This window comes from Amborella trichopoda, chromosome 10, assembly GCF_054954075.1.
Source record: "Amborella trichopoda isolate Santa Cruz 75 chromosome 10, AtrichopodaSantaCruz75HAP2 v2.0, whole genome shotgun sequence".
Taxonomy (NCBI): domain Eukaryota; kingdom Viridiplantae; phylum Streptophyta; class Magnoliopsida; order Amborellales; family Amborellaceae; genus Amborella; species Amborella trichopoda.
The window spans coordinates 44,123,061-44,148,852 of NC_142345.1; the positions used below are offsets into that span (position 1 = coordinate 44,123,061).

The 25,792-nt window shown below is 34.9% G+C and overlaps 2 protein-coding genes across 2 annotated transcripts; one reads left to right on the forward strand and one right to left on the reverse strand.

Annotated features, from left to right (window-relative positions):
• The first annotated feature begins 2,727 nt into the window (after positions 1-2,727).
• LOC18447485 (subtilisin-like protease SBT5.4) lies at positions 2,728-12,765 on the forward strand. The gene is made up of 12 exons (XM_088849239.1): positions 2,728-3,033; positions 3,271-3,377; positions 3,603-3,700; positions 3,815-3,979; positions 5,857-5,971; positions 6,380-6,605; positions 7,912-8,238; positions 9,184-9,284; positions 9,491-9,736; positions 10,147-10,261; positions 11,499-11,712; positions 12,035-12,765. Exons 1-12 carry the CDS (start codon positions 2,956-2,958, stop codon positions 12,568-12,570), a joined length of 2,328 nt encoding a protein of 775 aa, XP_088705365.1. The 5' UTR covers positions 2,728-2,955; the 3' UTR covers positions 12,571-12,765.
• A 2,047-nt stretch (positions 12,766-14,812) lies between these two features.
• DDI1 (ubiquitin family protein) lies at positions 14,813-25,705 on the reverse strand. Its single transcript, XM_088849241.1, has 16 exons — positions 25,572-25,705; positions 23,716-23,748; positions 23,399-23,520; positions 22,170-22,284; positions 19,110-19,226; positions 18,507-18,572; positions 17,867-17,929; positions 17,724-17,768; positions 17,393-17,454; positions 17,221-17,314; positions 16,589-16,681; positions 16,437-16,506; positions 15,703-15,779; positions 15,543-15,585; positions 15,356-15,387; positions 14,813-15,080 (listed from the first exon to the last, which is right to left on the reverse strand). The coding sequence occupies exons 1-16, from the start codon at positions 25,635-25,637 to the stop codon at positions 14,952-14,954; spliced, it is 1,227 nt and encodes a 408-aa protein (XP_088705367.1). The 5' UTR covers positions 25,638-25,705; the 3' UTR covers positions 14,813-14,951.
• Between the last annotated feature and the right edge of the window lie 87 nt (positions 25,706-25,792).

The following is a 25,792-nucleotide window of genomic DNA, read 5'->3' on the forward strand; positions in this document are numbered from 1 at the left end:
AGGTTGTAGTCCTGTCTCTAAAGTCTATTCATCACATGCAAGGGCCAAACAGTCTCTTGTCTCTCATCTGGGCATACTCCGACCTCATCAAGTGATAACCCACTAAACCCTTCTCGATAGATCCCTATGCTCAAGTATCTTGCCTTTTTACAAACCTCAGCTGGCCTAGCTCGTCGAGCCTAATCCGAGTATCAGCAAATAACATTTGACTAGTGTAGTCCACAAATGGACCACACTCCCACTGAGTTTATGTTCCACTATATAAAATGATCATACAAGCTCTCATAAGGCCTATAAAGGCCACATAAACCCAACACTATTCACTAATATCGGTCATTTCCATACTTCAAAATTTTTCAGTCATGTTCTATATGTTAATGACACACCCAAGATCCAATTTATATAATACCAAACCACTTGTCCAGTGAGTTGTCTGATGTTTGGAATATCGAATTGTTAGGCTTACTTAAAACTTTCACATATCATGCGACTCAATGTTCCAAATATCACGATGCTAACTATAGGATTAGTTGATATTTGGAATATCTGGATAGCCTTACATGCCAAATAAAAAAGATTAAAATAAAATAAAATAAAAAAAACAAAAACCGATGTTACAAACATCTGACTGAGGCACAAAATTGGAAAAATAAAATAAAAATATAAAAGATAGGTACCTTCCCATGAGGCACAAAATTAGAAAAATAAAATAAAAATATAAAAGAAAAGGACCTTCCCATAAAATATGAGAAAAATTGGACTAACACCCCAAAAGTATCACTGGTTGGGCGTAATTTTCCTATACTTTTATAGAGCAAAACTCCTTTCAAAGAACTCGGCCCATTCTGACAGGTTAAAGGCTTACTCTTGAGTCTTTATTAACTTCTTCTTCTGGATTTTTCAAAGGTCAAAGCTCGAAAGACTCGGCCTAAATGTCTGTGAGCCGAGTTGAATAGAAACGTTGAATTCAGCAAGAGTAAATTAGTAAATATATTTTGTTATCTTATCTTCCTCTTTTATCGTGATTTTTATATGTATCTTTTGTGGGATATCACTATATAAGAGGGATTTTATTGTCTAAATAAAAAACTTTTTGTGAAAAAAGTGTTAAAGAAGTTCTCGAAATAGTATATCTCATTACTATTTTGATTTGCAGAATCAACTAACTTTTGATTTGCTAAATGTGTCATCGTGATTAGACAAATCTCATTAATATTAAACTAAATTCTTATAAAATATAATGTTTAGTATTAAAACACCATTGTGGATATCTGGTACTCTTAAAAGATAATATTTAAAACACGAATAAACATGAAAATGGAATACGGGGTACGTGCATGCTTAAATCTCATAAGGTGAAAATAGAAAAATTGCGAAGCAATAATTTCGACCTCAACAACTATAGATAGGAAAAATGAACCAAATGCCTCAAAAATTATATTAAAACAATTATTTTGGACCATCTATGTTTCAAATTTGTTCGTGCTACATTTTCTAAGGGGATTTTGAGGTGTGGCTTTACCAAATATTGTTAATGTGGAAGTGTTTTAAAAGAACTTATAGGTGACCAAGATCGCTCATCTGGAAAACCGAATTAAATTGGCAAATTGGTATGGATTTGTGATCTAACTAGACCAACCAATTCTGTCCGGCTGGTTCTATGCTTCCGGCTGGTTCTATGCTTGGTTCCTAATATAAACCGGCTTTATTCATGAAATATGGTGGGAACTAGACCAGTCTCATTGATTCTCAATCTATATCAGGCAATTCTGATCCGGATTGATGTTTTCGAAAACCCTAAGTGAAATGTGACCATTTGTTATCTCCATCCAATGGGACCCGGTCTACCTAATGGCCATAGGGTAAATTTTTTTTCAAAAAAATAGAAAAAGAGAATTAAGGTTTTTTTCTATAACAAAATATTGGGTTTCCAAAAAATACTCAAACGATTAAGTAGAACCCCCAACAAAAAATTGGAAAGAAGTTTTTCTAGGATTCAAATAGATCTAATTAACCGCCAACTATTAGGGGCTATGTTGGAATAACTCAAAAATCCAAAGCCCAATTTATAATCAAAAGAGCACCATTCGGAAAGGAGTTGCAATAATTAATGGGCAAGCTTTCTATGCTTCGCTTGTAACATAGGAGTTCTATCTTTCTCGTTATCCAACCGTCCATTTTGAATGGAGGGTTAAGATTGTCCCAATCACAATGTCACGTCTCTATATTATTTTATTTTTAATTTTTTTCTATAAACTATTTTGACTCCAAATTTTGGACGCCTGTTTCTCTATTAAACTCGCACTAGCGAAAAATATAAAAAACAAATATTTTCAATAAAATAAAATATCCAAAATACCCTTAAAAATTTCTAAGGGGTATTTTGATCATTATATTTTATCGAAAAATTATTTTGAATATTTTTTATAAGTGTGCCCCTGAGAAGATGGCACGTACCAAATTTCATATTCATACAAGTTGTATAAAAAAAACTAAAAGTAAAATAATTTGAGACGTCGGATCTAATATTAAGTGGTGAGTGGCTCTATTGAACAAAATTGGACGGCTGGATAGTAAGAGGAGGATAGAACTTCTAAGAGATACATTTTCAACTTTGATAGAAAAATAAAATTATTTTTCGAATTTCATAGAATATAATATAAAACATCGTATTTTTTTGTTAAAATAATCGTTTTTGAACCTAGAGGAAGCCCAAAAGTGGTAACTGATGCATTGACATTAAACTGCCATTTATTTAAACAGCAAGTTTACTATTTTATGCCTATCATCCCTGTGCAAGGATGAATGTGTTAAAGAAATGCTCTACTCCTTTCCATTTATAAAATGGAGTGCACTCACAAAACAAAAAGAAATCTCTTTCAGAGAGAGACACAATATATATTATATATAACAGAGTGGCCCTTGGGTTTCTGTGCAGATCCTTGAGCTGTAGCAATGGCAGGAAACAAAGCATCTCTCTGCCTTTTGGGGTTGTGTTTCTCACTCTTTTACTCCGGATTTGCCCTTAAAAAGGTGAGCATTGCATTGGGTTCTTCATTTTATCTTTGTTTTTTTATTCAATCATTTTGAATGTTATTGCATTGGGTTTTTATTTCTTCACCTCTGTTGCAGTACTTTCGTGGCCATTTCTACCACTTCTGTTAACATTTCTCAGTGTTTCTTATATGGATCTTTAGTGGGTAATTCTTATTTTTTTCACTTTATAATCTGATAATATTCTGATTTTTTCATATTTTATTTTTGTTGTAGCCCTATGTGGTGTACATGGGGCAACATTCACACGCTTCTTTGGACCAGATTGATCATGCACGTGTGACTGAATCACATCATGAGTTATTGGCGACTTTTATGGGAAGGTAATGAATTTATACAGAAATCGAAACTTTTCTTTCTATCTTTGCATTTTTCTGGTTTTCTCTTTTCATTCTCATTGTTTTTCACTGTTCCATCAATTTTTTAAAACAAGAATTACTGATATAACAATATTGGTTCACTGCTTATTTTCATTAGTTTTTAATATTCCATCTATCAATTTTTCGATACAAATTTAACTAACAAAGTGCATTGGTTTCTCTTTGTAGTAAGGAGAAGGCAAAGGATGCCATCTTCTATTCCTATACTCTTAATGTGAATGGTTTTGCTGCTAATCTTGAAGAGGAAGAAGCTTTGGAAATATCAAGTAATTATAATTCCTTCATTTCATTCTTATTATTTTTCATCGGCTTTTCGGTTTCAATCAAATAGTTTGTGTTCATTTGAATGTATTTTTCTTTTTTTTGTTGTTCTTTTTTAGAACATCCCGGTGTCGTATCGGTGTTTCCGGATAAACTCCGGGAGTTACATACGACTCATTCTTGGAACTTTATGCGATTGGAACGCGATGGCCGTATTCCCATGAAATCGTTATGGCACCAAAGCAATTTTGGCAGAGATGTCATAGTTGCAAACTTAGACTCAGGTATGTTTCTCAGAATTCAGAAAGTAACACTGTGCACATTAACTTTTCAATCTTTTTAAGAACTATTAAGATATTGTTTCCCTCAGATTTCCTTTTTAATTTCATGTATTTTCATCATGTTTAAGTATTCTAAGCTTTAATCTCATGTATTTTTCATTCCTAATCAAACACAATTATATCAAATGTACGTGTTTATTTGTTTCTTACATTTTGTATTAATTTTTTAATCTAAAAGTTTATAAAATCATTGGATTAATTTATATATATAAAAAAGGAATGCACATTTAGAAACCTTCTTTCAACAGTTTTGAGACTTTGGACTGTTTTCATCGAATTTCTATTTTTGCTCCTTTTTTATATATATTCATGCAAGACACTTGCAAAAACTAACTGGTTTCTAAAATTAAATTACTTTCTAATTAAAATTCTTATTCTATGATACTTGCCTATCCTTGTGGCTCCATTAATCATATCCATATGATTTTCATTATAATACTTTGTTTATAAATTCAAGGGAAAATTGCATACATGTCTGTTATACTTTGCGTTATTATGGACGTACCAAATAGTTTCTGTTATTACATGTATGTTATTACATGTCTGTCTGTTTTTACCCTTTTTCGGGTGTTGAACAATCGAATTGAATGGTTTTTCGGATGTTTAACATCCGAAAATAGCCCGAAAGTTTAACGTTCACATTCCCACTTTCAGAGTCTCTAGAATTTTGGATGTCCAACATCCGAAAATATGATTGCAAAATATTGCGAAAATGGTTTCGGGAATTTGGCAGTCATATTTTCGGATGTTAAACATCCGAAAATATCACATTTTCGGATATTGAACAACCAAAAATACATTGAATTTGGATGTTGAATATCCGAAAAACCCTTCAATTCGGCTTTTCAACACTCGATAAAGGGTAAAGTCGTATTTTAAAAAATTTGTGTTATGACAAGCAAAAAATGGACAGACATGTAATAATGAAAATTATTCGACACATCCGTAATAACTTAAAATATAATGAATATATGTGTAATTTTCCCTAAATTAAATATCTTGAAGTCTACGATCCAATATAAGTAATTATAATTTTTAAAAGATCCTAATTAATATAGTATCATTTGTACCGAGAGTACGAAGGAGAGAGAGAATGAGGGGAAATGGGCTCCTCCTATCTATCCCTCAATAATGTGTCACTATAATTGATTATAGAGAGAGAAGGCATGAGATAATAATTTGGATACAGACACATGGGTGGTAGTATGTGTGTGTAAGAATGGTGGAAGAGATGATAACATGGGTACAATGTATGTGTATGTATGTGAGTGTGAGTGTGAGTGTGAGTGTGTGAGAGAGAGAGGGGGTATGAGATGATAAGTTGGGTAGATTGGGAGGTGGTGTCGAGTGGCATTGGTTATGGGTTAATAATATAAAGGATACATTTAAATCTTTCACAACAATTTCCTTTTTCTCTATCTTTGTAACCTTGATTTGAAACAATAATTTATATCGAAAGTCATAGTTTTATACGAATTTTCTAACTTGCAGTGCTAAGAAATTTTGCAATGCTGAGAAATTCGTTTTAGTCTAGAAGTTTGTTTAAAAAAATGGCTGCCTTTCCCGAAAATTTGACATTAAAATTTGATCTATGCCACTAAAAAGCATCTTTACGGGCTAAAAAAAATAGAGACGCTTATCTAGGTAGTAGTGTTTAAAAACAACATTGTCTGCCTGACCCGGGTCGGTCCCAAGTTGGACCGGAAGGGGAGGCCGGCAATTCCGGGCCTAAGTACCCGAATCGCTCAAGTCGTGGAAGTCTCTGAGATTTGTCCTTGATTTCGTGAAATTTCATCTGATTTTTAAACAAATTTTTGCAGGTGTGTGGCCTGAGTCTGAGAGTTTTAGAGATGAAGGGATGGGACCAGTGCCCTCAAAGTGGAAGGGAATCTGCATAAATGATGACCCCCAAATTCTCCCAGTGAAATGTAACAGGTCAGTTTTGATGCTTCTACTTTTTCTGTTACAAATAAGACAAATGCTTTTCCTTCGTTTTTTTTCTTTTGTTTTTATATTAAAAATCAATTAATTTTTTGAAGGGCGCTTTTATTTCATTAAAAATATTAAGGTGGATCCGGAAAATCTATTTTGGGGGTGTACTATTTTGCTATTTTCAATTACCTTGAGGGTTTTCTAAATAATTTGTCGTTCATTATTTTTCATTTTGTATATCTTTGTATTTGGGAATATGTAGTAATACACAAATAGCACCAATTTGAAATTTTTCATTTTAAAGTCGTTAAAACATAAAGGAAATTTTTGACAATTTTCTTAGTTTTAAGAATTTTGAAATTCCATATGTAACTTTCATCAATGAAAAAGGTTAATTGATATTTTGCTTAGGAAGTTGATTGGGGCCCGGTACTTCAACAAAGGGTACAATGCATTCGTTGGGATGGTGAATGAAAGTGCTCCCCTTGCTCCCAACTCCCCTCGCGATTTCGAGGGCCACGGGACACACACACTCTCAACTGCGGCGGGGTCCTTCGTCCCCAATGCCAGCATTTTTGGTTATGCCTCCGGCACCGCTAAGGGCGGCGCCCCCGGTGCTCGTGTTGCTGCTTACAAGGTTTTCTTCTTCTTCCTCTCTCTCTCAAATCTAGAACAAGGAGATTTAATTAATTTTGTCCCCATAATCTTCGACCTGACCACCTGTACAAAATATCACCTTCTGCTCAATGGGTTGGATAGTGATGGAGATGAAATGCATCATATCGCATTCAGCCACCCCCTTCGGCTTTACATCACCATCGAACCCAGCCGCCCCCATCGGCTTTACATCACCATCGAACCCGCCCATTATGCGGTGATGATGACCCACACATTTCTCTTAAAGCATCAAGTCCCGGGTTCAAATCCCGGTGCTTAGCTGCCTAGAAAATATAGCCACTGGTTCGATGTTTATCTTATTAATTTGAGGGTGCTCTATTACACTAGACTATAGTATCTTATGGGGTTTACTTGATTGCCAGAGAAACTCCCCTTTTCTATTTTTTATTTTAAGGGTAGTTTTCTATCTTATAGGAAATTATAATATAATACCCAAGAACATAGTAAAATTAAGGTTTTTTATTATCATTACTCTTATATGTATGAAGCCAAATCACCTAAGTGACTCTTTTTACGTTTTACCTATCATTTTGAGCCATTGGATTGCTTCAAATCCATTGTAATGTTGTAAGAACTTTTTATCTATCATTAAAACCTTTTTGTTCAGAAAAAGAAAGTGTGAGAAATAAAGAAAATGAGAGCACACACATGGTGGATACCAGTGGCCCTGGTTTTCCCTACTTTGTAGAGAGAGAAAGTAGAGATTTTTGGGCATAAACTTGGGTGTTTTGAGACCCTGTTGCGAGCCCTGTTTTAAAGAGATAAAGTATACTTTACTACTGTGTTTGAACTATGTTTTGGGTCATGTTTAGAGAGAGTTAAAACTAAAGGTCACATTTTGTGACTGAACCACATTAAATCTTTATGCTATTTGAATATATGTTACTGTATTTTTCGTTTCATGATGTTCTTTTGATGCCATGTTATTTCCATTACTTATTTATGTTGATTTGAATACACAATAGTTGTCCATGTGATAAATTCATTTGTTTTTTTCACCGATCGATCCCAACAATTACCTTTCAAATGGACAATGATGGAAAGACATTGAGATCAAACAGTGCATGACCCCATTCATAGATGGTAATGACACCAAGAGCCTTTGTTTTCCATAGTCCTTCGGACTATGATAAAAAAATAGTTTTCTCACTCCCTCCTCTTATGTGCATCCAGTGTGCTTCTATTGATGATAAATCATCATATCATATAAAAAAATATAGCGTCTGTTGCAAATTTGATGATATATCTTCTTTGGTTTTCAACAGGTTTGTTGGCCCACAACTGAACAGATCAGTGGTGGGTGCTTCGACTCAGACATCCTTGCCGCCTCTGAAGCTGCCATCCATGATGGCGTCGACGTGCTCTCTGTCTCTCTTGGGGGCGACCGCCCCTATCCATTTCTTGAGGATGGTATCGCCATCGCAGCCTTTCATGCTGTTTCGAAAGGCATTTCTGTCATTTGCTCGGCTGGGAACTCGGGTCCCAAACCTGGCTCTGCGACCAACATCGCACCGTGGATTCTCACTGTTGGTGCGAGCACTCTCGATCGCGAATTCCCAACTTATGTTTCCATTGGTGGCAAGCATTTAAAGGTTCGTGCTGCACTTAGATATGTCAAATTTTTCGTCAGGAATTCACAAAATTTCTCACATTTAACTGATATTCTCTATCCTAGATGTAGGTTTTATTCAAAATAGATGGTCACAACCTTCATCCCATTGAAGGGATTGACAACTTTGATCCTTATGACCACATATGTGAAGTTTTCACGTACGTCACGTTCAAAATGGATCATATCATTCTTTCTCAGTTATTAATCGTGATTCACAACAGAGTATGAATAGTTAGGCTGCAAAGGGTTTCTTTCTACTGCTGATGGACGGCAGCCATAAAAAATGTGGTAGTCACTATCATTCTTATCACTTAAATTTCGAAATAATTGGTTGTGAAGGTATCAATGAATAGACACAAAGTTCAAAAAAAAAAAAAAATTCAATATTTCATAACTCACTCCAAGCCAGCCAATTTAATATCTAATAAGTGGGGATGATTATAACCTCTACATACAAAAGATAAATGATCTCTTATACTCATATAAAAATTTAATCTTAAAAAACGTGAGTTACACCATCCATCCGCATTGGAATGGTCTTGATTATGCCATTACCCAAGATCAAGGAAACTTAGTGTAGATCAGCTCAATATTACTTCTAGAAGATATTTTTTTTCTTTGAGTTGGGGACCCAATATATCAAAAATCTGGAAGTCAGAAACAATATTTTAGTCTTTTTCTTTTCGAAACTCCGCCGAACCTTTGACAGAATCCATTGAGTTTGTCAGACAAACGGCTTAAGAGCATAGCAAATCCCAACCCGAGTCCTTGTTTAAAACCACTGATATCTACCATAAGAGAATGGCTTCCATAGTGAAACATTTCCCTCTTCTCTAAAATTAGAATCTTAGATTTCATTCAAATTCATATAATCTCTACATGCAACTTTTGGTGGCCTAAATTTCTGATTTGAAATTTTGTACAGGGCGAAAGCCTTTCAAGTGCATTGCCACAGGAGAAGTTTTATCCTCTGATCTCCGGTGCTGATATCTTAAATCCCCGATCAAATTTTAGTCTTCTGAATGCGTAAGTATAGAAGAACAACTTGTATTCCGTTTCTCAAAGTCTTGCATAAATTTTATATTTTTAAGTTTTTAAAATCTTGATTTTTTATTCTTTGGCCTTTAGTCTCTTTCATATATATATGTCTCACCATCTCTTTCATATACATCTCTCACCATGTCAATATAGTGTTTGGGCCTTATTAATGCATGATACATGGAATTTTACAGGCGGAACTGCTTAATTGGCTCGCTTGATCCAACAAAGACAAAGGGTAAAATTGTTGCTTGCCTTCGGGGTGATAATGCCAGGGTCGAGAAAGGGGAGGCAGTGAAGCAAGCTGGAGGCGTCGGGATGATCCTATGCAATGATCCGGACTCTGGAAACGAAGTTATAGCCGACGCACATGTGCTCCCTGCAGCCCACCTCACTCTATCTGATGGCGCACAAGTTTTCAGCTACATAAACTCCACCAAGTAAATATCAAGAAAAAATCCGATTCTTTCTTCATTTTGGTAAATTTGTTTTAAAATTGATAATTTTAATTATTAAAATGTTTATGTGGTTTTTGTGACAAATAGCATGAGTATTTTTCCCTTATTGATTTGGTGAAATTGGGTATTTTGTAGTGTGTTCTTTTGTATAAAATAACACAAAATTATTGGTATTTAGTGCGGTATGTTATAGTACATTTTTCATTGTTTGATTTTTGTGAAATTGGTGATTTGTAGTATGTTCTTTTAAATAAAATAATACAATATTGTTCTATTTTGCGTGGTAGTTTATGGTGTTTTCTAAAAGCTAAGGTCTATACTCTATAGTCACAATTTCCCAATAAACTTTTTACTGTTAATGGGGAATAAAAGTTTTGATCTATTTATTGCAGGAATCCTATGGCATATATCACACGTCCAAAAACGTACCTGGGTTCCACCCCGGCTCCTGTAATGGCAGCTTTCTCCTCACAGGGTCCAAACGTTATCACTCCCGAAATACTCAAGGTTTGCAACTAAGAGAGAGATGTGATGGTCCGCTCGGATCTAGGTCGGGTCCCCACTAGATGACCCTACCTAGGATTGGTTCCAAGTCTTTTGGACTTTGACTAGACTCGCACCCGGGTTTAAATCTTGAAAAAAATAAAAAAAACTATTTCAACCCCAACCCCTATTCCAATCGGGTCCTAGCGTCACCCGAAACCATTCCAATGACGATCTAAATGTGTTAGTGAGTAGGGATGGGAATTAGTTGGGAAAAGCCTTTTAACAATCATGACGATTTTATATTAGTGAATTAATTTTATTTTTATATGATTCATGTTAATATATTCGGGATGGGTTGTCCTCGAACCCTTGATCCAATCAGGTCAAGGTCGAGTGGACCCAAACCCAATCCATCGGTCAACGTTTAGGTCCAAACCCGAACCCTATCGAGTAGACCTGTCGGTTCCATGGGTCTACCCGATCCAGTTCCCACCTGTATTTGTGATTGGGTTCTTTTATTGGTTCTATGGATTCGTAGGGAGAGGCGGTATGGCTTGCTGGAGAGCCTCGTCGATACTAGGTTTTGTACGATGACGAGTGAATTTTCTTATTAAAATACACACTTTTCAATTATTTCTCTAAATGTTTTTGAATTTTCTCAAGCTATTTTTTTAGTTTTGTTTATATTTCACTAGTTAAATCATCTTTTACAATTAAATATTGACTTCTAATGGCTAAAAGTAATTATATATTTTTTTATAATAAAGATAAATATCAAGACATACAATCTCTTAAAAAAGAGTTTATATAAAGGTGATGTTCTAAACAATCATTTTAAGGTACACATCAAAAATTCACTAGAAAATATTGTTTTGATGACCAAAAATCTTTAAATGGATTATCTCGACCTCAAGATAGGTATGGACATGAGAAAAAATGAATTTAAAGTCATAAATATAATTAGATATTGTAATGCATTTTTTTAACCGTCAATTTTCAATATTTTAAAGTGTTCATAGGTAAACTCGATCCTTACTATATTTTAAGCTTCAAATTTTATAATTAGAGATAAAAATAAATTTTCATTCCATCACAAATACTTTAAATCCTAAAACATTTTTCGATATTATTTTAAAGTGCACCCTACTTTGATTGTAAAGCGCGGTACATTTAGCAAACCACACCCCAAATTTAGTTTATATAAGAGTTTTTGTGCTGGCATTTTGTCATGTGTTTCACTCACTCGACGTTATTGCAGCCCGATATAACGGGACCAGGCGTTAACATATTGGCAGCGTACACTGAGGCAAGGTCTCCAACTGATTTGGAATTTGACAAGAGGAAGGTGCCATTCAACATTGTCTCAGGCACCTCCATGTCCTGCCCTCACCTCTCTGGTGTCGTTGCTCTCATCAAGGCCCGCAACCCCCATTGGTCCCAGGCCGCCATCAAGTCTGCCATCATGACCACTGGTAATGCATTTCTTTTAAAGAAAAAAAAAAATTCGTTTTTTTCACTAATTTTTCAATTTTATTTTGATCGTCGATTTTTTAAATTAGTTTTTCATTAATTTTTCAATTTTATTTGATTGTGCTTTGTTTAATCATGCTTTAAATATATTTTTTATATTCTTTTAAATTATTTTTAATATTTACCGGTTAATACTGACTAATTGGCCGGTTCGATTTTTTAAATACTGCTCTCTACAACACTCTCTCTCTGTAAGACTCTCGCTTTTTTACGAGTCTTTCTCTCTCTAGAACACATTATCCAGCATCTATTTTCTCTCTCTAGCTCGCCGCAGCGACAACATGGAATTGGCGATCAAGGATGCGTCTTTGGAGAGGGCCACACCATTCAGCTACGGCGCGGGCCATGTCCGACCCAATGCTGCAGCCGACCCCGGCCTTGTCTATGACCTTACCCCCACGGACTACCTCAATTTCCTCTGTGTCCTTGACTACGACCAGAGCTCAATCGCGGCCATTAGTGGCCAAAACTACACTTGCCCAACCCCTAAACCCAAATTACTAGACTTTAATTACCCCTCTCTCTCCATCACTAATCTCACAAGTACTGTCACCGTCACACGTGTGGTGAAGCTCGTTGGCCCACCAGCAACTTACACTGTGCGTGTGCAATCGCCTCCCGGTGTTTCGGTCGATGTTTCGCCGAAAAGTTTGAGCTTTGAGAAGGAGGGAGAGGAGAAGAGCTACACTGTGAAGTTTACATTGAAAAGCCAAAATTTCGGCAATTATTCGTTTGGAAGGTTGATTTGGTCCGATGGCACCCACCATGTGAGGAGCTCAATTGTGATCAATGGGGTTTAGTACTCTTTTTTTCATTGGTTTTTAGTTTCAGGTTTGATTCTTGAATGAATACTTATAATGAGGAATAAATCAGTGAAAGAAAGAAATGTTAAAAGGGGTAATGATTTTGTGGCCTTTGGTTCTAGATAGTGTTTACATTTATCTGGCTTTTGGCCAAAAAAAATTAATGGTAGTAATTAGATTCTTGTTGGTGCATTTGTTTATGTTTGTGCGAGTTTGAGAGGGCGAGATGCTGCTTGTAAATGAAGGCGGCATGATTATTCAGAAAGAGAGATTTTGCTTGCAAATTAGCAATAATTAAGTTCTGAATAATCTGAGACAGAGAGAGAGGGAGATTACTGATGAGAATCAGTACGAAGCAACGTTTGAGTGGTTCATTCACCTAGCCCTTCAGGAAAATGGAGCTGCTTTCTGTTCTTTAAAGAGATTTCATTCTTTATTTGCAGTCTGGTTTTTCCACGTTCTTACAACTAACCAAAAGAAAAGAAAATGAGTAATTTCTTAGTAAATTGTTGACGTAACTACAGATTCATGACATCGTATTTAGTCCAAAATTTTTAACTCAATTTAGAGAAATAAAAATAAGCAAATTTAAAATAAGCAAAACATTTTACCAAATCTCAATAAAGTCTGACATAACTATGTATAACTCAATATTATTGATTTTTCCTATCTCAAAGGAGCAGATATCGATAATTTTTGAAGTACGAAACACATTATGTTAAAATATATTTCCAAAATAATCACAAACCAATAACAGTGTCAACTCCATGTATTATGGGATCGTATATACTAAGATCATTTATCTTTGATACAAGAATGTTATAATCATCCTATGTAAAATTTAATAGTTTGGATATGCCATGAAGTTCGAAAAATTATCTTTTTCAAGTATGAGGTCAATCAATGGAACAAGTGCAGCCACCGAATTTTACATCCAACCGTTAAAATTAGTTGTAACTACCTAATACTAAACATAAATGGGATAAATGGTCTCATTGTGTACAAGGTCAAGAACCTAAACAATCAATGTAAGGCACAACTTTAGATAGTATCAAAAGATCTTGTTTCAGTACTGAAAATATTTATGATGGCCTTAAAATGTATTTTCATCTCTATTTATAAAATTTAAAGCTAGTGTAGATCAAGCAGATCTATTAACAGTTCAAAAAAATTAACGGTCCAAAAAATGTATTACAAGATGCGTTTTTTCCAAGACATGAAATCTATTTTTCTCATGTATCGAGTTGATCAATTTGAGGATTTTTGAGCATCTAAACAATATTTTCTAATGACTTTTTGAAATGCACCTTATTTTGATTGTTTAAGGCCTCACCCTTATATAAACTTTCTCCTCGGACATTTAATCTCAAGGGAATATCTATAAAAAGACCATTTATCTTTTGTACATAAAGATCACAATCCCACTCATTAGATGTCAAATTGAATGATTTGAGGAGAGTCACAAAATCCGAAAATTATTTTTTGTTTTTTTAAAACTATATGTCTATTCAATAACACTCTCACAACCAGCGTAAGAAAAATCGGGCGGTTCAATTTCTAACCACCCAGTTAGACGGAACCAGCCTGACCGATTTCAATTTCAACCAATTTTGATGAGTCAACATGATATTTTACAAAAATATCAAAAAAATTATATAACATCCAAAAAAAATAAGGGATTTTATTTGTAATATATTTTTTAATGTTTTTCATCATTTTGACAAAGATTGGGAATTGTTTTGGTCATTACTTGTTTTCATATTTTCCCATCTTTTTTGAAAAATTTCAAAAAATACCCTTAAACAGAAATAGATTCTTTACAATCTTTTTTTTTTTTTTTTGGTTAATTTTCTACTTTATTTGAATATGCTCTGTTTAATCATTCTTTATATATAATATTCATATTTTATTAGATTTTTTGTTTTGTTTTATTTTTTAACACGTTTTTTACTGCCCAGGACTTGCCTTGTTAGGCCGGTTGAACCGGCCAATTTACCGCTTAGTCTGATTAAACCACTTCCGACCCATGTCTGAATAACCGTTCTGATTTGATTTTTCCTACACTGCTAACAACTACCGATAAAAATGATTGTGACCTCCATTTACAAAAGATAAATGATCACTTTGTAGACAATCTCTACTCATCAAAGTAAAAAACACTAAGATATAGAAAGATTTATTTTCGAAACAAAAAAAAAAAAACCAAGTGAAGTCCCATGAGAAAAAAAAACATGGAGACTGAGTCACAAACTTTTTTTCCTCTTCTGTTTTTTTCATAACTTAAAATTTCACTTAATGATCAAATCAGTCACTTGAATCAAAATCATGTATCTCATAAAATTTAGAAAAAATGGTTAAATAATAACTAATGACAAATATCAGCCCCCAAATAAATATCCTGCTGCTTGCTCTTCATTACCATCAGCAAGAGTGAGTGCTTGTATCACTGCTTCACGCCCAAAACCAAGCACCATCAGCTTGGAGATTTTGGCTTCAAAATCAGGTCCCTGAAAGATTTAAGTCAGTATAATTCAGTATAACTCCACGAATATTAGAGAATAAAAGAATTCACTCTTTTGAATTATCAGCCAATACTTTTGACATCACCATATGAAAGGCATTGGTCAGAAGGGAGGAAAATTTATGATTGGAATCTCATTTAGCTGTTTGTAAAACTATGGATCAATTCTATAAAAAAAAAAAAATTGAGTAAGGGTGACTTTACAATTCTACAAATTAAAGATATACAAAATAGGAAGTGGAAAAAAAATATCATTTGCACCTGTACCAGGCTTGGATTGTTGCTTGTGCTTGCTGTTACAAACAAAGTCGCGGCGCATGGTTAGAAAATCAACCAATGACCACAAAAGTTAACGACACAAGAAATTTTAATCCCAAAGAAAAAAACTAAACTTCAAAGCTAAAACTCAGTACCATGAAACTCAAATTTCCTTATAAAATTTGCCTACCTGCCGGTGGATCATCATTCTTTTGCATTGCTCCAGATGTTTCCTGTGGAATCACAACAAACCAATAACTAAACAACAAACCAGATATGTACTTCTGAAGAATTTTTTGCCAAAGACTCTCTCTCTCTCTCTCTCTCTCTCTCTCTCAGAGTCTACTTACAGGAACCGAACTAGAGCTCTGAGGAGCTTGTTTTGGGTATCTTTCATCATCAAGTAAACGAGCAGGAATGTCTTTCTCTGAAACAGGAAACAGTCCATAAGTAACGACAATGTTTATAACAATCTTAACTGTAAAAAAAACAATGTCTTTCAAAATATAAGGGGCTCGACCACACTTGAAATGAATTTGACCATGGCATTTGATCGCACTAAACAGCAGAGTTGAATCCCTTAATCTAGTGTCATGGATATTTTCCTAAGGACCAATAAGTTGAAGTTCAAATCCCACAGTTACATGGTCACGGAATAAAGGAAGTTCGGTGGAAAGCAAATTTATTTTGTTTTGGAAAATTAGAAGAGCTTAATCCTACTCTGTTGACCAAAAAGAAATTGCAATTTATTTTTCTTAAGAAATTTGTTAATTTTTTCTAAAACCATCAGCTATTTCCCAATGTCAGCTAGAGGGCTGGAACCTATATAGTCAGCGAGAAAACAGAAACAGATGATAAAGATGATCCGATAAAACTAATAAAAGCAGAAATGCAATTAACGCCTGAACCAATATCCCATACAGCAAGCTTTAGTTATAGACATAGGAATCGCCAACTCAAGGCTGGGAAGGAATTAGGAATCATCAAGCCCAAGCCACAAGGTCAAAAACCCACCAAGATGCTGAAAAGAAACAATACAAATGCATAAAATGAATTAAGTGTAAAAACAAGAGTAGTTTTGGACCTTGTAAAAATGGTACTGAAACCTCCCCTCCACCAACTCTCAAGACATTATCCTTCAAATCAATTATGCACTACACAAAGATCAAAAGCGTTAGAAAATTCCCAGCAGATTCAACCATAAATTATAAAAGAAGCCAAGCGTAAGCTCAATACCTGGTGCTTTCTCAGCATGTCGAGGCCGAAAAGGAATTCCATATTGGGTGATTCCAATACCATAAAGGAGCATGGATAAAAATTGTTTCCGATCTGTAGAATACGAAAAGTGTCTTTAGACATCATTGAGACAAAAGATAGTGAACATTGGAGGCCCAGAGAGAGTGAAATTAACTAGAACATGACATGACTCCATGGTCTCTCTCTCTCTCTCTAATGACTCCATGGTCTCTCTCTCTCTCTCTCTCTCTCTCTCTCTCTCTCTCTCACACACACACACACACACACATTCATTTCACAATGATGACACTAATCACGACAATTTTTCATAGCCTATTGGATAATAGCATACTTTTTAAATGATCAACAAAATGGTTGTGTAGCAAAGACCAAATTACTAGACAAAATAATCTAGACAAATATGAAAAGGATATGATAAATACTATTATATGATATACATACAAGAACATGAATGTTATCTAAAAGTAGCAGGGAAAAATTTGATAGTAATAGAAACGATCTATATGTACTATCACAATCAGCTAGCACACTTTAGAGATAATACAGGTACCTAGAACATGAAAAAAGTAATAGGTGATCTTAGGCACTAAAAGAATTAGTTGACAAGTTACCTTGATTGGTGCTACATGTATACGACCCAATATCTCTGTCTGACCAACTCCATGAGCAATGCCCTTATAACGCTGATCTAAAAGTCTCAACAGCCTACAGATAGAATCTCACCGTCAATATGTGAAAGCAGAAGAGAATGGACGCTTGTTTGCTCAGACAAGAAGTTCTTACCCACAGCGTTCTGCACAACTTTTCGAAATTATTGTTGATTGTGCTCCACTATCCACAAATGCCTGTCATCGAGATTAACATCCACCATAAGTCTTCAATTAAAGCTTCCAAGTTAATTACCTTAGCTTAATACCTTTCGAACAATTCTCCGTTTTATCAAGATGTAGCCTTTCTCTACATGTCCAATTGGACCAGTTCGTTTTTACAAGCATTTGATATTTCGCTTCCAGCAGATAGAAAATGAATGAATCATTCATCTCAGTCCAAGATTTAATCATTATAATAATTAGCCAGAAATGGAAGAGATTAACATGATAATAAATGCCACTACCTTCAAAGGGACCCCATTGACTTCCATATCCACATATAACATAACCTGAACAATTTTATGCAAACAATTGGAGGTAAAAAAAGAAGGACAAACACTAAACTAGATAAAAAAAAAAAAAAATTGATTTTATAAGAATCTCTTACCACCCGTGCAAAAGACTCAGGGTTGTGCTCTAATGCAGCCGCCCAGTTCTCATCAATTCCTTTCTGAAATCCCCAAAAGAGTGAAAATTACAAAATTTATCGAAACCCAAAAAATTTTAATCAATAATTGAAAAGATTCTCAATTCTCATTATTTCCTTTCAATACTCCGAGCGACATCACAAAAATTTCAAATTGAATCCCAAAATCTATTTAAAGCTAGAAAAAAATCGTTAGCAATTTTCTGCCGGAATTGTCGGCTAACCAAAAATCACTTAATAAAAGCCATAAGAGGGGACTAGGATGCCGTAATAAAAAACATGACTAAAAAATTCACTGAAGTATTCATAATTTTCATACTCTTCCTACAAGTATCAAGCAGAAAGAACATATTTTCTAAACCTAATGCACCCACTACGAGAATTTAAGGAGCCCAAAGAAGTGGTTCATTAAAATACAGTCTAAGCCTAAGGAAAGCATGGAATACTCCTTGTTCGTCAATGAATAACTAAAAAATTATATTCCTTAAAAACAGCATGGCAATTTTTCAAATATTTTCATAGTGTCAAATCACTTTAGCTTTACCTTGATCCTAGAAAACTTATCTGCAATGAATTAGTTTACTAACTAAAAAATCCAAACCTGCCGAATAGCAGCTTCTATTTTCTTCTGTGCTTCAACATCAAAGGGATCTGCATGCAAGAGTGCCTGCAGAGTATAATAATGACAAAGTCACTAATGCATTCATAAAGTCAGGATATATGAGTTTTTACCTTTTTCCAAGAAATCGTTTGGGCCATATGACGGAAATATAAAACAGTTCACTGTTTTAGATAAGCCATTGCAGTTAAATAGTTTTAAAAAAAAAAATACTTTTCTTTTGGTACATAAATACAAGGCTTGCTAAGAAGTTATCATCAACAGGGAAGGGAGGGACAGTTACACCAGATGGCGCAAGACTGTGTCATTGAACAAAGGAAAAGTGTCATTGAACAAAGGAAAAGTATAACATAATCCAATGGGCATTGTCCAATGAAATGATAGATGCCAAAAGATAGAACCATGCCAGAATACAAATAACCCAATGGTGGCTCTAGTCTTTGTCCATCGTCATCGATTATTTCAGTGGATTGTGATAACTTCAGTTGCGTATGTTTGCCATAGTCCCTGGATAATTTGGATTAGGGTATAACTTCCTACAAAAGAAAATTTAAGCAAAGAAGAATATGATAGGAAGAACCTCACAAGTTCATCCTCTTGTTGGCGCCTTAACTCTAGTCTTTGTCTATGGCGCTCTCGCAAGAAACTCTGTAGCCCATCCAAGTCATTTCCCATAATAATTTGTGCAAAGGCTGGATCACTCTGCAAATGGAAAACATATTAATAAAATGAACAAACTTTAATAAACGGAAAACAGAAGAAAACAAAAAAAAGATTAATCAAAAGCAAGTTTAAACGTTAATTATACAAGACATGTTTTTCATAAACTAGTGCAAGAGAAATACAATATGATGCACCATGAATACCAACAACTAAGTATTAAATTCAACTCCCACACAAACCAGTCCAAAGTAGGAAAAAGAAAAATAAAATAAAATGGAAATATAATATGCCAGCATGGGAAGCAAACTATACGATGCTCCCCGAGGCAAAACCCAGCTAGGAGTACTTTTAAGACCCCAAATTTTGGGATGTGACCTACTACCTAGCGACTAGACAGATAAAACTTCACTGTGTACCCTGGAACTTTACCAAAATAATCACCCCCTAGGATTACAAATAGGCCTCCCAATTTATGGAGAGAGAGATCTAGGTATTTATGTATCAAAATCCATTTCCTTTTTTTAATGTTATTTTTATAATATTCATCTTTTGCTTCTAAAGTGGATCCCAAAATCCCAAATCAAGAAAATCCTCTTAAGAAGGTTTGCCCAAGGAAGTAAACTAAATTTGTCTCCCATGGGAGCGTACTTTACATGCTCAAAGAGAAAAAAGACCATAAATAAAACATCAATAAAAACCAATCAAAAAAGAAAATGAATATACGATCTAGCACTCTTAAGGGTTATCACTGATAATTCACCAATTCATGAAAATTAATCATGATAATGAATTATTTGTTGTTTGGCAATGTCCACCATAAAGCTATCTAAGATTAACTTACATATAGTTTTACATATAAGTTGACTTTTTGAAAAGCTGCAATTTGTTTAAAATCACATGGTTTAGGCCAGAAATAGCATAAAATAGTTGGAAATTGAAAAAAAAATGAAATAATTATTTTAATACTATACAAAATACAAGATACATACCAAGTAGTATCATTGAGAGTATATTAATCTTAAGGGAAAAAGATGTATACCCTCCTTTTTAAAATCATAATCCAAATTAAACCCCTAGGTCCATGAAAAGCCCATAGACCCTCTCCAAGTTTAAAAACAAAAAAATAACGTTTAACCCCTCCTTACCTTTTTCATTGTCCCAATAACAACATTTAGCCTTTTTCATTTGTCTAATAACCTCATTATATAAATAGAACTTGAAATGCCTCTTTTAACCTATTTGTGAGGTTCATGAGTTGAGAGATATATATAAGGGTTAAAGGGATATTGAGAGAGAGAGAGAGAGGGAGAGAGAGAGAGGAGGGGATTCATGGTTGAGCAAGAGAGAGAGAGAGGAAGGGATTCATGGTTGAGCAAGAGAGAGAGAGAGAGGGGCTTTTCTAGGATTTCAATAAAGTGGTCATTAGAATAAAAATAAAAAGGACAAATATTGTAAGGGATTGTATACAATGAGACCATTTACCTTTGGTATAGGGAGGTCACAATTACTTATAACCATCTGACGTGAAATGTGATAGCTTGGGTATGCTACAATATTCACAAAAACTTCTTTTGAAGTTTGAACTTGGTCAATGAAATAAATACAGCCACCCAATTTAAAATCCAATAGTCAAGATTAATTGTGACCACCTTGTACCAAAGGTAAATGGTCTCATTATATACTTTCCCATATTGTAATTTGGACAATGAAAAGGTGCCGAGGGGTTAATCATTTTATTTTAACTTGGTTGGGTTCCATGGGTTTTATTTGGGATTATGATTTAATAGAGGCGAGGAATACGTCTTTTTCTTTAAATCTTCATTGTAAATGGATGAAAAGTTCTGTGGAAGGCAATAAATGAATGTGAAGTAGTTGTTTACAAGATGAATGTGAAGTAGTTGTTTACAAGATAACTAGACAAGCAAATGGCACGCAATAGTGCACCAATTTAACTACACTCTATGCAACAACATGCATGTAACGTGCATTTAGGAGAATCTGACCAGCCAACGCACTTGTCACACATGCTGAAACACAAGATGGGCAAAAACATGGAATATCCTTGTCAACCAGAAATTTCCTTCTTTGAATTTACAGACATGGTGTTCCTGCAATATTGACATGAAAGTCCATAGATGGATAAATAAAACATGTGCGTGCATTTTGAAAGACACTTGTTTTTACATTGTTAGACAGGCGTCTCCATTTTGTAAGACACGTGTAAGTGCATGTGTCTTATGATTTGGGAGTCCGTGCCCTTGATAAAGATCCACATGTTTTATTTTCTTATGTAATTTATAAAAACATCACAAAAAAAAATTACATATAAGTATCAATAGAAATGTATGCGTTGAACAGACTTGCACGGGTGTGTCATGCTGAACTTGGAAAAATTCGGTAGGTGAGCCAGATTCTCTGAATCACTGATTATTGTATCCGAGTCCTCGTAACATAGAGGATACCCTAGGTCATCATTCATTCATTATAAATATTTTGTATAATATGTAATTGAACATAATAATTATAATCAATACTTCTATTTTTTTGTTATTAAATTCTTTGCACAGTGTCACTATGCATGAGTTGAACACTTAGAGGATGATCAACGTCAAATGTGAAGGTGAATTGATAGTAAAAAAATGAAGAGCAGATTGCTCTGCCCAATTTGGGCAAGTTCTTTATAATTTTTTTCCAAACAGGCCTGAATAGTGAACCAGCTGATTTTAGTGGTCTGGACCAGGCTTGGTGTCCTCACGAATTCAGTGACCAGTCCAGTCCTAATAACATTGGGTGACAAATTATTTGCTTCTTAAAAACATTAAGAAGCAAATACTACAGAAGTTTTTTTCTTTAGATCTACTGAAGAGATTCACATGTGTACACTGCAATTTTGCTCCAAAATTACTGACACTACGCAAGAAATTTTTAGATTTCTATTATTATATGAATTTTTAAGATTGAAAATAAGAAGAGCACATGTACCTGCAACATCTGTGCCATCAGATTAGAGTCACGCCGCAAATGCTGCTGAAGGGCTCCTGGATTCACAGCTGAGCCATCTGGATTGAAGCTCAGATCGTTTGTAGAAGCATTGCCACTGGATAAATGAACCAGCATACCAATATTGACTAAGAAATACAAGTTAAAAAATGCAAAACTAAAAGGAGGAACTATATTGAGTACAACTTCATATATGACGGCAAAGAGATTCATAAAAGACTCGCACTATCCACTTCAGAATTAGCTCGCACAACTCACAAAGACCCATACAAACTGAAAGACTTGGTCGTAAAAAGCAGTCCTAGATGGAGTATTTTCCCTAGGTCAGGGCTTCACTTAAAGAACCAGTATACTCTAGACTTCATAGCGTAGCTCCTATGAAATCTCTATCACTATAGAACGATGAGATATGAGCTAAAATTGTGGAACTCCCTAACAAAATGGGGTAACTGCACAAGATGAAGTGCAAAACCTCCGAGACAAAGGTTACAACAAAAATAAACAGGGTGTGTTAGGGCTTCATGTAAAGAATCCATAAATCCTATTCTCATAGCATGTTAGGTTTCAACCTCCTTTGGAAGAGGTTTCAACCTCCTTTGGAGGATAAAATAAAGGCTTACTTTGTTGCCTAACTGCCTATACTTTAAAAAACTAGGTTGTGCTAAAGAGTGCATGATGACGATCTATAGATAATCCAAGAGAAGGAAAAATATATATCAAATCCAAGAGGACAGAAGGAATATCAACCGAAGAAGCTAAGGCTCTTAGCAGTGACTTGGATATAGAAGATTCACGACTGCATCTTCCTAAGCATTCAAATAAATCGTATTCAAATAAAAGTTGCGACTGTGTCGAAAATAGAAATTCCACAATGCAACCAAAATGAGATTCTCAAAAAACCACAAAAAAAAAGTGTATCAATCTAGCCTGTTATGTAAACTACAGGGGAAGGTCACCATGGAATAACCGTAGTCCAGAAGGTCACCAGTGTTTGTTCAATAAACAAGGCCAGCATCCACCAGAACAAGACATGACCCCAATGATGGGCTCCACTCTCACCATAAGAATCATCATTTCATTTGACAGGAATGACATATAGACTATGGTTTTCTAAATGTCCTTTGGATTGTAATATGCTTTCCCACATCATTAATCTGGGCCCAACACAACTACCATCAAATAGTCAAACTAGCCAAGCAAAAGGAATGTACCTGGATGTTGACGCCATCATAATCAAGTCTCCTTCTCCAATTCCCACAGATCGCAGACGCTCAGAATTCCTTATCTCCATTCCATTAAAAACCAACTGCTGTTGCTGGAGAGGTACACGTATCTACAAAACGGGAAAAGAATGAATGGTCTATTGGGTTAGGTATACTTGAATCTATTGTTGAACTTCAGTATCTTTTCACCTAAGCTATAATGCCTGTCACCTCCAAACTCCAAGAAGAAAGAAATAAATAAATGTACTCCAATGAATGCAAATTATGAATTTAAAACCACAGAAGAACTTCCAAGGAAAACACACCTCCACCTCAAGAAGTGCTTTAACATTTTCAACCTGTCACAATCATAAACGAAATTAAATAAAAAAATAAAGACTAAAATCCTTATATAATGTAATGAGGACTAAGATACAAAGTAAGTTTCTATAAGTCTTAAATCCCATGAGAGATTAACTTACTAGAAGAGAAAAAGAAAATAAGAAAATAAGAAAGGTAGCACCATGACATAAGCAAGAAAGGTGAAAACACCTACCGATCAATGAAAAACAACTAGTGGACAAAAACTAAGAAAGGACTAAGATAATGGTTAATCTTTTAGAAGCCCAAGCATCAAATAGCATATTCGTCCCAAAATAAATAGGAACATGTCAAAAACTGTGAAAGAACCCACACTGATCTATGAACCAACGTTTCTAAATTCTGATAAGTAAAGATTAATTGTTAGAGAAGCCCACTTGGAGAACCAGGTCCAACATGATCAGGGGAGGCTAATTAAGAATGAATGCAGGTGATGCAAAAGATTTTGCTGTATCAAGATGGAATGTGGATTACATGAAGGAAAATTCTGGACCCCTCCTCAGTCTCTTTCCAACTCTAAGTTCTGTAATTCTCATCTTATTTTCTTAACAATGTAAAATCCCATTGACTGGGGATAAACTATTGAGACATATCACCCAAATCAATGTTCAAGAAGGCGGATCCAGCTGCCTAAGCGGTCAGGGGTCCTGGTTGTCTGGGCAGTCGGGGTGACCAGATACCTATATGGCCTGTTCAAAAGGAGGAGGAGGTGTTTTTGGGAAAAAAAAGGTGGGGTGGGGGTGGGGCGGAATAGGATTGATTCCCCTACGGGATCGGGGCGAGGACAGGTTCACCCAAAAAACGTGCTTCTACGAGTAATATGTCATAACAATATTGTTTTAAAATTGATTTGAGATTCCTAAACCTTGTTTAATATTTTCACACTACCAAGATTCAAAATCAACATTTCTCTTTTTCTTTTTAAAACAATTCGCTGATTCAGCTGAGCCCGCTCCCCAAGTTGGCCAATAGAACCATGGGGTGACCAGTTCAACCCACCAGTCGGATTTACAGGTTAGAACCATAAAATTAGCATACATACTAATTCAGTAAACAATGCCCTCATTTATGGGCCAAATTTCATTAAAGCCCGAAGGTGCAATCAAAATACTTTCACTCCAAAATATTCAGAAACTAGTTGACACTAATATCTTCGACGAATTCGAATGATAATTGATGAAATACTAGTATTAACTACAACATACATAGGAATCGCCTTTTTGTCAAAAATACAATGTATGAGACAAGAAAATTGGCCTAAATCAGAAAAACAAAGAAGCAACTGTGGTGGTATATCCCAATACCCACATCAAACCCTAGATGTCCAGAACTACTCAAAAAACCACAAAATTCATTGCGGAATAAGACCACGTGTAAACAAAATCAATTATGCAATAAACGAGTATAAAATCAATAGCTATAATTACGAAATTAAGATATGATATTACCATGAATCATAGCATTGAAATTAACACTTCTATGCAAATAATTTAATGTCTTCACCAAGTTCTATCTAAACGCTGCAACTACATTAACTGTTTTGGAACACCAAAAATACTAACAAGACTATAAATTCCACAAAATCAATTATCCAAAAAGCAAAAAGATCAATATTCATCATAAATAAAAGTACCCAGAAAGAAAATCAACAAATTTCCTAAAGGCCATCTTTTTTTCTTTAAATTTTGGTTATTGGGTACCGAAAGGTAGAGAGAGAAAATTATCTGTTCGCAATCAACTACACAGAGATACATTGACATCAAAAAACGAAATCTTTGGATAATTAATTATAAAAACTTACTGATTCATCTGGATCCACATCAAGAGTGACGAGCTGCTCCTCAGATGTCAATACAGTGATCTTCATCTCTTGTTCTACTTCTGATTTAACCTGTGATTCTCAGAAATCTTTCTCTGTCTACAGAACTACTGTTCGTCTTAGAGAGAGGGAAGGGGTGGCTTTAAATAGAATCAGGGTTTGGGAATTTGGAAGCTTGCGTTTATCACTTAACATGCAAGATA